Here is a 12,843-nt window from a genome sequence, read left to right as displayed (position 1 = left end):
ACTATTGTGGAAGTTTCATCCAAATCTGAGATACTATTGGTTTTCGATAAAAAAAATCCATGACTGTTAATAATTCTTAACAGACGTTCAGATTTGGTTGATCTTGGTATAAATCTCGAAGAGACAAACTCAGGAATAACTGGTAAAGTCAGTTCAAGAAATTTGACCATTTTGGTGAAAAAGTAAAAATTTTACTTTACATTTAATGTAAAAATTGACAATACAAAGCTGTTACAGATGATAAAATGTTAGAACCTATAGAATGATCAATAAATAACTGCAAAATTATTGTAAGTTTGAATTTACGAAATTTTATTTCAAAGTTTTGTTGTTTGGCTTGCATATTTGTTGTCAGACTTACTTCTTATGTCTAATTTCACATGATTATCATACAACCTGTCTTTCAAGCCCTCCACACTGTTCGGTATACTGTAGAATATGTAGATTATCATGCCTGAGAAAATGAAAAGAAACCAATCAGTAGGAGTACACTGAATTGAATTGAATTGAATTGAAAATTTCTTTATTCATCAAAATGCACAAAATACATCTGAACAGTGTCAAATTACAAAAATAATTATTAATATCGTCACAAAATCATCCTTTACACATACAGAAGTCAAAAATTCTGATAAAAAACAAGATTCTAAAATCTTACAGTCAAATTGACATACTCCTGCAAAGAGTATAGAGATAGTCCCACCAAATATTCCTTTAATTTTTTTTGTAGGTATTCAACCTCCTCTATTTCTTTCAACTCTCTAGGAAGTATATTGAAAAATTTTCTCCCCATAAAAAGTGTTTTTTTCTTAAAGAAATTCAATCTATGCCTCTCCTCGATCCTTCCAAATCTGGTGTTGTAGCCATGTGTTTCGTTTCTTGATCCTGTTGACGAACATTTTTTAAAGTACATGACTACGTCAAAAATATATTGCCCATAGATTGTTAAGATTCCAAACTGTGGAAAAACGAGTTTTACTGAGTCTAATCTTTTTAACTTCATTATTATTCTGAGAGCTCTTTTTTGTTGTAATAGTATCTTATCAAGGTTACTCTTGGTTGTACTTCCATAGATAGCAAGTCCGTATGCCAGATGAGAATGTATTAAAGAGTGGTACAGGGATTTCATTGTCTGTATACTGCAGATATCTGTCAATTGCCGCAAAGCAAAAAGGCCGGGGGATATCTTTTTTACAACCTGCGAAACATGTTTATCCCATGATAAGCTGCTATCAATATCAAGGCCTAAGAATTTTGTGCCATCCACTAATTCTAAGGTTTCGCCATTTATTTCAACATTTGGGGACCAATGATTAATTCTTTGCCTTGTAGAAAAAGGAACTACAATAGACTTGCTGGCGTTTAAAAGAAGATTCCTATTATTTAGAAATTTATTAATGGAATACAAGCCAACAGCGGATGCTGCTTCAATCTCTTCAATGGATTCACCCGAGAAGATGATGTTTGCATCATCAGCATAGAGACAAACAGCAGCTTTCCCCTGGACCACCCTAGGCAACCCTTTGATGTAGCACAGGAACAATAAAGGACCCAATATTGAGCCTTGAGGGACACCATATTTCAGACTCCTCAGGTCAGAGCGGTATCTGATTTTATATTGCAGCGCATGCGTCTCTTCAATATGCTCTATCTCAACAAATTGTTGTCTATCCTTCAGGTACGATTCAAACCATGTCTGTTCTATTCCATTTACACCTAGAGTTTTCAACGTATCTATCAAAACATTATGCCTCACACTGTCAAAAGCACGAGTCATATCCAAGAATATGCCAACAATTTTCTCCCCTTTGTCGATTGCATTTACGATAGAGTTAATGAAATCGACTCCAGCCGTTATCGTGGACTTTTAGAGCGAAAACCATGCTGTTCTTTGTCCAAAATGTTATTTGTTTCTAATATTCTATTAGCTGCATGTACACCACACGTTCAATAATTTTAGAAAATACTGATAAAATAGATACTGGCCTATAACAAGCAGGTTCTCTGACATCACCCTTCTTAAATATTGGAAAAACCCTGGCTACCTTTAAAATGTTTGGAAAATGGCCCGATATCAAGGAGGAATTTATTATATGAGCCAGGGCACATATAACTGACATAACTAAATTCTTATAAATAGCCTCAATAAAGGACATTAATTATTATTAGTTATCTCAAAAAATGGAACTAAGGAGAATAAAACTTATCAGAATGGATTCCATCACGAACTTTGATTATTAATTCACAGGAAATATAAATATTTTTAACTAATAACTAACTACTGACTTCTAAATAGACTGCTCAGTTATTGTTCATTGATATATTTCTAGAGAGATAATAAAAGCTCCGAAAATGGGTAAATGATTGATACCAAGAAAGTTATTGAAGAAATAAAATTCAGTCTTTGTACCTAGCGTATGCACCATTTTCTTTGCTCAAATTGGCCGCCATCTTTTTTAGTAGGTAATATTTATCTATAGTGAGGTCCACGTTATAATGACAGTATTTGCTCAACTTTGAAATTGCTATCCTTGTCTATCATTCGACAAAGCCGGTGGTACTATCCTTTTCTAGGTCCACAACGATGCCAATTATGTTTTTGACAGTGTAGAAATATAATTAATTAATGCAGACAATCGGCATCGCTATTCTCCTAACTTTATCCACTGTCATTATAACGTGGACCTCACTATAGCACTTGCTGGGTTCAAGTAGCTCTGTCAGGATGCCGTATTCACTTATTTCATGTTGTTACTAATGAAGCTGAATTCCCACACAACAGTGACAGTGAAAATATAATTAACATAAGTTCAAATTGGATGATACATACTCGCTCGGCCAGGGTGGATGGGGGGGGGCATAGTCCAATTAGAACTCGAGGGAGTTGTATTTTCACAGTTGTGTGGGAATCCAGGTTTAGGCTCGTATTTATAGTTTGTATTGGAGGGGTGTGACAGCGTTCTTCTTTTTTTCTGGCATTCTAGTGTAATTTGAGTAAACCGGTTTTTCAAAATACAGATAAACCGCACATATAAGATGCAGTGTATCCATAATTTTCATTTTGAATTAATGCGAATTGAAAATGGAATACGGTACCGTACTAAACCTAATATAACGGTGATTGTGGCTCTTATTAGTTTGGAAAAATTATTTCAATGCATAAAAATGAAAATTAATAATATCTGTATTTACCTATAAACAGCCAGATGCTGAAACGAATCCACGTATGCATATCCAGTTTGAGCATAAGAAACGTATTCATGAATATACTGAGTGCTGGAACTAGTGGAATACCTGGAGCCTGTAAGAAAAATATCAGTGAATTCAAGATTTACTTTACAAAAACAATTGTAATATTACATTTTTTTTCTCACATTTGAATCGAATCTTCAATTCGAGATCTATGGAACTTTATAGTAAATGTCAGAGTTATCAATAGACGGATAAACTTTTTGACGGAGAATTTATTATCGTAAATGTTTGTTGCATTGTTCCATGGTGTCACCGAGGCAGGGTTAACAAATTACTGGATAAATGGTTTATTTAAATCGAGATATATATAAAAATTTAAAATAACATTTTAAAATAAAGTTTTATTGAGAACAGATGTAGAATGTGAATTCTAAACTTATAAGTTATAATTTTTTCGTGACGTGTCTGTAAAAATTGATACTGAAAGAGGCGTTGGCTTCATGACTTGCAACTTCTGTCTTTTCCTCCCTTCTTCTGAAAAATGGCTGGCTACAAGTGTTGTCGTGGAGTTTTGCTCTAAATCATTTTCGTTTATTAATGTTTTAAATTGAGTTTTATACAAGTTTATTGTGTACTAGTTTATTATTAATTAGCGGTTTGTATTGTCAAGCCAATAGCCACTGTGTTTCAACTGTAAACTAGATAAGTATTTTAGTTCGTAATAACTCTGAAATAATTTAGGCTTAATAGATATTTTCTCCTTGTGTATTTGTGTAATTTCATCTGAAGATTATAAGTTAATTTGCTCTGAAAACTGGATTTCTCATTCATAGGCAATAGATCCATTCACAGTTTATCAAGAATCTATTTTATTGGAGCCGAGAACTATCCTTAGGTTGATAGGTGTTAAATGCTATTCCAACCGTTTAAGGAAAAATTGGTAGCACGGCAAATGTTACCCCTGTGGTGGGACAGAATTACAAAATAAATATGTCCCAAATGGTACACCATGAAATCCCTGGTTATAGAAATTATTAGTAGATAGATATCTTGATAGGTTATGAATGGTTTGTTGCTGAGTGGGAAGTCAGTTCAAGAGTTAGTATAAACCTTCTATTGAAAAGTGCACATGAAACATTGAAAGATGAAGATGAAGATGAAAACAAATTGAAGCAGGATGATAGTAGTGTTAAGTTACAAGATCAACTCATTCAAGTTTCTGAAAATGTAGGCCTAGTTACTGTTGTTGGAAAAGTCAACCATAGTGAGACAGTAGAATTGAGTAAAGAAGTAGGTAGGGAGTTGTCTTCAATGAAAGTCAACTATCATGAAAGTAATATTGCTACATTGAAGGTTAGGAAAAATGTAAACAAAATGAATGTTGCTTTGAGTCAAGTTGATGAGTTCAACTTTCAACTGAGAATTGAAAAGGTGTATGCAATGCATTCTCAAGTGAACATGACTAACTTTTGTAGGCAAAACGGCTTTGTTGAAACAAATGAACCCATGAATAAAATCATGCTCTTGAAGAAAACAAAACGCAAAGTCTCCATTGATGTGTTAGTATTCAAAGGTTGTTTCAAGTTGCTTACTTACAAGATGATAACTGTGAATCACGTCATGATGGAATGGTATTCCCCAACACACAATGATTAGGAATCCTGTGTTATGCCGGGATTCAGAATAGCATAATCGCTACACAGTGTATGGTAAGAGTCCATAATTGTGTCTTTTTTCTTTCCTGTAGCCTATTTTCTTGGCCCTTAATCTTTTCAATTTTCGATTCTTTCCTGTCTTTGTGTAATATTCAGTAAATTTCTTCTATGAAGCATATCTTAACCAATCTTGTCCATAGTCATTTAAATTTGTATTCTTCTGAAATAATATTAGAAGTTGAAATAGTAGCTTATTTTCCTAATCTTTAAATTGTTGATAAAACTTAACTTTTCTAAAATCTATCCATTGTAGTGTAAATAATTGTTTGCTTGTGGCATATTTTTTCATCATGTATCACTTATTTTGAAATGTGTATTGTTTTAGGGAATTTATTTACCCAGTTTTCTTTTTCTCTTGTTTGTATTTTTTAGGGAACTTATTTACCCAGTATTCATCTTGATCATCTTTGTATTATAATCTTGAAATGTTTGTACTTATTATACAGTCTTTAAATTTTAAATTATTTTAAAAAAATAATTGGTTTAATTTAAAACGTTTTGTTATATTATTAATTGAAATAAGTGTTTTGTAATTGATTTTTTTTTTAATTTTAAAACTGTTTGTTCTATAAATTTTGATATGATTGATTATCGTTTGAAATGGATGCTGGAGTGTATGTAGAATTTTTAGTGGGGTTTGTTGATTAGAATTTTGCTGGTATGTGATTGTTTTTGAGATGGAAACCCATTATTGCCTAAAGAAGGAATAACAGAGGTTATGACTTAGAGAGGCAGTAATGAGATAATATTTTTTGTGTTGATTACTTATGTTGATTGCCATAGATGCAAAATGATGATTAATTATGAATATTGTTTGCCTTTGAAGCAAAATATTATTGATGTTTTGAATGGTTTCTTGTTTAATGATTGATAGTAAAGTTTTGTCATGAAATGTAGTTTGTGTTTAGAACATTGAAGAGTCGAAATAAACTATAGTATCCAACAAACGATGATTAACAATATTAAATAATTTGCTTTTTATACAAATTTTGAACAAAATTAAAACTAAATAATTTTGAAACCCTGAATGATAAATCATAAATGTGAAATGAACTTGCTATAAATGAAATGTTATATTAAATGATAATGAAATGCATATATATTATGAAATGATTGTGAATAGAAGACCAAATGTCTGAAACTATTGAAATATGTATTGAAATTAAATTTTTGTTGTGATGATATGATGTTTGTTTTTTACAATTTTGATAATGATACAGGGTGTTATGAAATTATATTTCTATTTTGAAGAATGGATTAAAATTTGATATTTGAACAGTGAATAGATGAAAATGAATGATTTTTTTTTTTAAATTTATCATTGATATGTCCATATTTCACAATTTATGTATTGCTGACTGTATAATAGGATGTTAACAAATTTCAATTTTATATATACTTAAAAATAATTTTCATGTGTATTAGATTGTATTGATAGCCTAATCAAGATTTTCTTCTTAGTTTATAAGCATTTTAAGATAACAGGTACAGCACAGACATTAACATTGAAATAGTTATCATGTGAATCTCGAAATCATTAACAAGTGAACGCCATGAAGAGTGGCGTTATTCCTAACCTCCACAGAAACCTGTCTCATGTAATCATTCACTTTGTTTATAGTTTTCCTAACCTTCAATGTAGCAATATCACTTTCATGATAGTTGACTTTCAGTGAAGACAACTCCCTACCTACTTCTTTACTCAATTCTACTATCTCATTAGGGTTGACTTTTTCAACAACAGTAACTAGGCCTACATTGTCAGAAACTTGAATGAGTTGATCTTGTAACTTAACACTACTATCATCCTGCTTCAATTTGTTTTCATCTTTCAATGTTTCATGTGCATTTTTCAATAGAGGGTTTATACTAACCTGCTCTAGTCTAATGCTAGTACATTCTTGCTTCATATCATCAAACCTAGCATTTTGATTTTTAAACATTTGGTCTAACTTAGCATTTTGCTCATCAAATCTAGCATTTAACTCATCAAATCTAGCATTTTGATTTTTAAACATTTGGTCTAACTTAGCATCTTGCTTATCAAACAGTTGTGTTAAGGCAGCTATTAACTCATCATCAATTTTAATATTTTTCATATTGTATGCCATTTTGCTGGTCTGCACAGATAATATATTCATTAGGACTTGATCTCTCTTGAACCGATTTCCCACTCAGCAACAAACCATTCATAACCTATCAAGATATCTATCTACTAATAATTTCTATAACCAGGGATTTCATGGTGTACCATTTGGGACATATTTATTTTGTAATTCTGTCCCACCACAGGGCGTACCATTTGCCGTGCTACCAATTTTTCTTAAACGGTTGGAATAGCATTTAACACTATCAACCTAAGAATAGTTGTCGGCTCCAATAAAATAGATTCTTGATAAACTGTGAATGGATCTATTGCCTATGAATGAGAAATCCAGTTTTCAGAGCAAATTAACTTATAATCTTCAGATGAATTTACACAAATACACAAGGAGAATATATATTAAGCCTAATTATTTCAGAGTTATTACAAACTAAAATACTTATCTAGTTTACAGTTGAAACACAGTGGCTATTGGCTTTACTACACTAATAGCTAAATTATGCACAAAAATTTATATAAAACTCAATTTAAAACATTAATAAACGAAAATGATTTAGAGCAAAACTCCACGACAATACTTGTAGCCAGCCATTTTTCAGAAGAAGGTCGAACAGGAAAAAACATAAGTTGCTAGTCATGAAGCCAACGCCTCCAACATTACAGACACGTCACGAAAAAATTATAACTTATAAGTTTAGAATTCACATTCTACATCTGTTCTCAATAAAACTTTATTTTGAAAATGTTATTTTAAATTTTTATATATATCTCGATTTAAATAAACCATTTAACTAGTAATATGTTAACCCTGCCTCGGTGACACCATGGAACAATGCAACAAACATTTACGATAATAAATTCTCCGTCAAAAAGTTTATCCGTCTATTGATAACTCTGACATTTACTATAAAGTTCCATAGATCTCGAATTGAAGATTCGATTCCAATGTGAGAAGAAAAATGTAATATTACAAATACCCCCCTCTTGACATAAAAAAAATTTTACTGTTTAAAAATTTAAAGAAAAAATTTACATTGACCCTAATGAAAATTGTTGAAATTTAACTTTGAGAACAGTAACAATTTTTTCTAGAAAAACAATACATGTCATCCAAAAATATTGAAAATTATTATAAAAATTCATCAATAGCGTTTGTTATATGTTTCCAAACAATATTTCAAAATATAGAATATCAATATTACTTTTGATTTAGCTTTATAATTTAAAGAAAAATATCTCAACAGAAAGTTTAATATGTAAAGAATAGTTTTTTGAAATTGCACATAAATTTAATAGATAGAAAAATTTAATTTTTATTGCATAAAAAAAAATTTAGTATGTTGAATAAAAAAATTTATTATTTTTATTTTTTTTTTTAAATGAATTGATGAATTGTTACATTTAATTTTCACATAAAATTTCAATAAATCAAAAAATGTTCATTTCTTTCACTATTGACGCGGTTGATTTTATTGATGCACATTTTGGAAAACAGTCCGTTAAGGCACTCAGTATGATTTTCAGTTAAGTGTGACTCCAATGTGATGACGTTAAGTGTTGGGCTGATCTGGATGCACGTAGTGTTGGGCTGATACTTGTAGTCGACTGCTGCATACCAAACTCGATACAGGTGACATCTCAGTTAGCATTGCTTCATGTTTGTAGTAGACGGCTGCATTCCAAACTTGATACCGGTGACATCTCAGTTAGCATTGCTTCATGTTTCTAGTAGACGGCTGCATTCCAAATTCAATACAGAGTCACATAAATTTTGTATCATATTTGTAATTATACAATGTACATTTCAGGCTTGAAATGACAATGTAATTCGTTTTTTGGAAAAGAGATAGACGCTGCATACAGGATTAATTTAGGTGAGGATTAATTTAGGTAAGGTTTGGTTTTTTTGATATTTTCAGCTTTCAAGGTTTAGAGTTCTGCATACAGGAATAATTTAGGAGAGGATTTTTTGAATCAATTCTTTCATGATACTGTGACTGTTCTTCTGAATTCAAAGTTGTGAATGTGAACATGGATGGCAATTACCTCCAGGTAATGCAGTAGTGTTGAAGGTTGAGATACAGAGTCAGCAATAAGCATTGGCATTGCTATTGGCGTATGCTTTGGTGTCGGCTTTGGCATCGGCGTTAATATTGGCATTGGCACAGGCATTGGCATAGATTTTGGCATCAGCATTGGCGCAGATATTGGCTCCGGCGCAGGCATCGGCGTAGATATTGGCGTTGGCATCAGCACAGGCGAAGGCATTGGCGTAGCTATTGGCATTGGTGCAGCATTGGCGCAGATTTTGGCATTGGCGCAGGCATTGACATAGCTATTGGCATTGGCGCAGGCATTGATATCAGCACAGGCATCGGCGTTGATTTTGGTGTTGGCATCAGCATTGGCGCAGGTATTGGCGTAGCTATTGGCATTGGTGCAGCATTGGCGCAGATTTTGGCATTTTGGAGTAGTTATTAGTGTTGATATTGGCGTAGTTATTAGTGTAGGCATCAGCATTGATTTTGGCGTAGTTATTGGTGTTGATATTGGTGTTGACATTGGCATTGGCGCAGCATTGATATCAGCACAGGCATCGGCGTAGATATTGGCATTGGCATCAGCACAGGCATCGGCGTAGATCTTGGCATTGGCGTAGCTATTGGCGTAGTTATTAGTGTAGGCCGCAGCGTAGATTTAGGCATAGATATTGGCGTAGTTATGTCACACTAGTTTGAAAATCACCCAAATGTTCTTAACACTCTTCATGGCGTTCACTTGTTACTGATTTCGAGATTCACATGATAACTATTTCAATGTTAATGTCTGTGCTGTACCTGTTGTCTTAAAATGCTTATAAACTAAGAAGAAAAACTTGATTAGGCTATCAATACAATCTAATAAAAATATATAAAATATATCTAAATTTGGGAGAGAAATAGTACAAGGAGTATCCTTAGTTTTTCTCTCCCATTCAGTGCTTCTTGTAAAAATTATAATAATAAAATAAATAAATAATAAATAATAAATACACATGAAAATTATTTTAAGTATCTATGAAATTGAAATTTGTTAACATCTTATTATACAGTCAGCAATACATAAATTGTGAAATATGGACATATCAATGATAAATTAAAAAAAAAAAAAATCATTCATTTTCATCTATTCACTGTTCAAATATCAAATTTTAATCCATTCTTCAAAATAGAAATATAATTTCATAACACCCTGTATCATTATCAAAATTGTAAAAAACATCAGATCATCACAACAAAAAAAATAATTTCAATACATATTTCAATAATTTCAGACATTTGGTCTTCTATTCACAATCATTTCATAATATATCTGCATTTCATTATCATTTAATATAACATTTCATTTATAGCAAGTTCATTTCACATTTATGATTTATCATTCAGGGTTTCAAAATTATTTAGTTTTAATTTTGTTCAAAATTTGTATAAAAAGCAAATTATTTAATATTGTTAATCATCGTTTGTTGGATACTATAGTTTATTTCGACTTTTCAATGTTCTAAACACAAACTACATTTCATGACAAAACTTTACTATCAATCATTAAACAAGAAACCATTCAAAACATCAATAATATTTTGCTTCAAAGGCAAACAATATTCATAAGTAATCTGCATCTATGGCAATCAACATTATTAATCATTATTTTGCATCTATGGCAATCAACATTATTAATCAACTCAAAAAATATTATCTCATTACTGCCTCTCCAAGTCATAACCTCTGTTATTCCTTCTTTAGGCAATAATGGGTTTCCATCTCAAAAAACAATCACATACCAGCAAAATTCTAATCAACAAACCCACTAAAAATTCTACATACACTCCAGCATCCATTTCAAACGATAATCAATCATATCAAAATTTATAGAACAAACAAATTTAAAATTTAAAAAAAAAATCAATTACAAAACACTTATTTCAATTAATAATATAACAAAACGTTTTAAATTGAACCATATATTTTTTAAAATAATTTAAAATTTAAAGACTGTATAATAAGTACAAACATTTCAAGATTATAATACAAAGACGATCAAGATGAATACTGGGTAAATAAGTTCCCTAAAAAATACAAACAAGAGAAAAAAAAAACTGGGTAAATAAATTCCCTAAAACAATACAAAGAAGAGAAAGATTAATTATGGGTAATAAGTTCCCTAAAACAACACACAAAATTGATACACTTCACATAAGTGATACATGATGAAGAAGTATGTCACAAGCACACAATTCTTTACACTACAATGGATAGATTTTAGAAAAGTTAAGTTTTATCAACAAATTAAAGATTAGGAAAATAAGCTACTATTTCAACTTCTAATATTATTTCAAAAAAAAATACAAATTTAAATGACTATGGACAAGATTGGTTAAGATATGCTTCATAGAAGAAATTTACTGAATATTACACAAAGACAGGAAAGAATCGAAAATTGAAAAGATTAAGGGCCAAGAAAATAGGCTACAGGAAAGAAAAAAGATACAATTATGGACTCTTACCATACGTAGTATTTACGGTCATTGCTATTCTGAAATCCCGGCATGACACAGGATTCCTAATCATTGTGTGTTGGGGAATACCCTTCCATCATGTGATTCACAGTTATCATCTTGTAAGTAAGCAACTTGAAACAACCTTTGAATACTAACACATCAATGGTGACTTTGCGTTTTGTTTTCTTCAAGAACATAGTTTTATTATTCATGGGTTCATTTGTTTCAACAAAGCCGTTTTGCTTGCATAAGTTAGTCATGTTCACTTGAGAATGCATTGCATACACCTTTTCAATTCTCAGTTGAAAGTTCAACTCATCAACTTGACTCAAAGCAACATTCATTTTGTTCACATTATTCCTAACCTCCACAGAAACCTGTCTCATGTAATCATTCACTTTGTTTATAGTTTTCCTAACCTTCAATGTAGCAATATCACTTTCATGATGGTTGACTTTCAGTGAAGACAACTCCCTACCTACTTCTTTACTCAATTCTACTATCTCATTAGGGTTGACTTTTTCAACAACAGTTACTAGGCCTACATTGTCAGAAACTTGAATGAGTTGATCTTGTAACTTAACACTACTATCATCCTGCTTCAATTTGTTTTCATCTTTCAATGTTTCATGTGCATTTTTCAATAGAAGGTTTATACTAACCTGCTCTAGTCTAATGCTAGTACATTCTTGCTTCATATCATCAAACCTAGCATTTTGATTTTTAAACATTTGGTCTAACTTAGCATTTTGCTCATCAAATCTAGCATTTAACTCATCAAATCTAGCATTTTGATTTTTAAACATTTGGTCTAACTTAGCATCTTGCTTATCAAACAGTTGTGTTAAGGCAGCTATTAACTCATCATCAATTTTAATATTTTTCATATTGTATGCCATTTTGCTGGTCTGCACAGATAATATATTCATTAGGACTTGATCTCTCTTGAACCGATTTCCCACTCAGCAACAAACCATTCATAACCTATCAAGATATCTATCTACTAATAATTTCTATAACCAGGGATTTCATGGTGTACCATTTGGGACATATTTATTTTGTAATTCGGTCCCACCACAGGGCGTACCATTTGCCGTGCTACCAATTTTTCCTTAAACGGTTGGAATAGCATTTAACACCTATCAACCTAAGAATAGTTGTCGGCTCCAATAAAATAGATTCTTGATAAACTGTGAATGGATCTATTGCCTATGAATGAGAAATCCAGTTTTCAGAGCAAATTAACTTATAATCTTCAGATGAATTTACACAAATACACAAGGAGAATATATATT

General features: G+C 31.5%; 1 protein-coding gene across 1 annotated transcript in view; it reads right to left on the bottom strand.

The window, feature by feature from the left end:
* Nucleotides 1-169: 169 nt before the first annotated feature.
* LOC111048024 (high affinity cationic amino acid transporter 1) overlaps nucleotides 170-12,843 on the bottom strand; it is a 33,078-nt gene continuing 20,404 nt past the window's right edge. Inside the window, exons 13-14 of the mRNA XM_039432839.1 lie at nucleotides 3,193-3,301; nucleotides 170-454 (exon numbers count right to left, since the gene is read on the bottom strand). Coding sequence (XP_039288773.1) covers nucleotides 318-454; nucleotides 3,193-3,301 — 246 coding nt within the window. The 3' untranslated portion in view covers nucleotides 170-317. The remainder of the gene's footprint in view (nucleotides 455-3,192; nucleotides 3,302-12,843) is intronic.

This window comes from Nilaparvata lugens, chromosome 7 (assembly GCF_014356525.2).
Source record: "Nilaparvata lugens isolate BPH chromosome 7, ASM1435652v1, whole genome shotgun sequence".
Taxonomy (NCBI): domain Eukaryota; kingdom Metazoa; phylum Arthropoda; class Insecta; order Hemiptera; family Delphacidae; genus Nilaparvata; species Nilaparvata lugens.
Note: the sequence above shows the minus strand (reverse complement) of the source record. Positions and strands in the feature narration are given on the sequence as shown.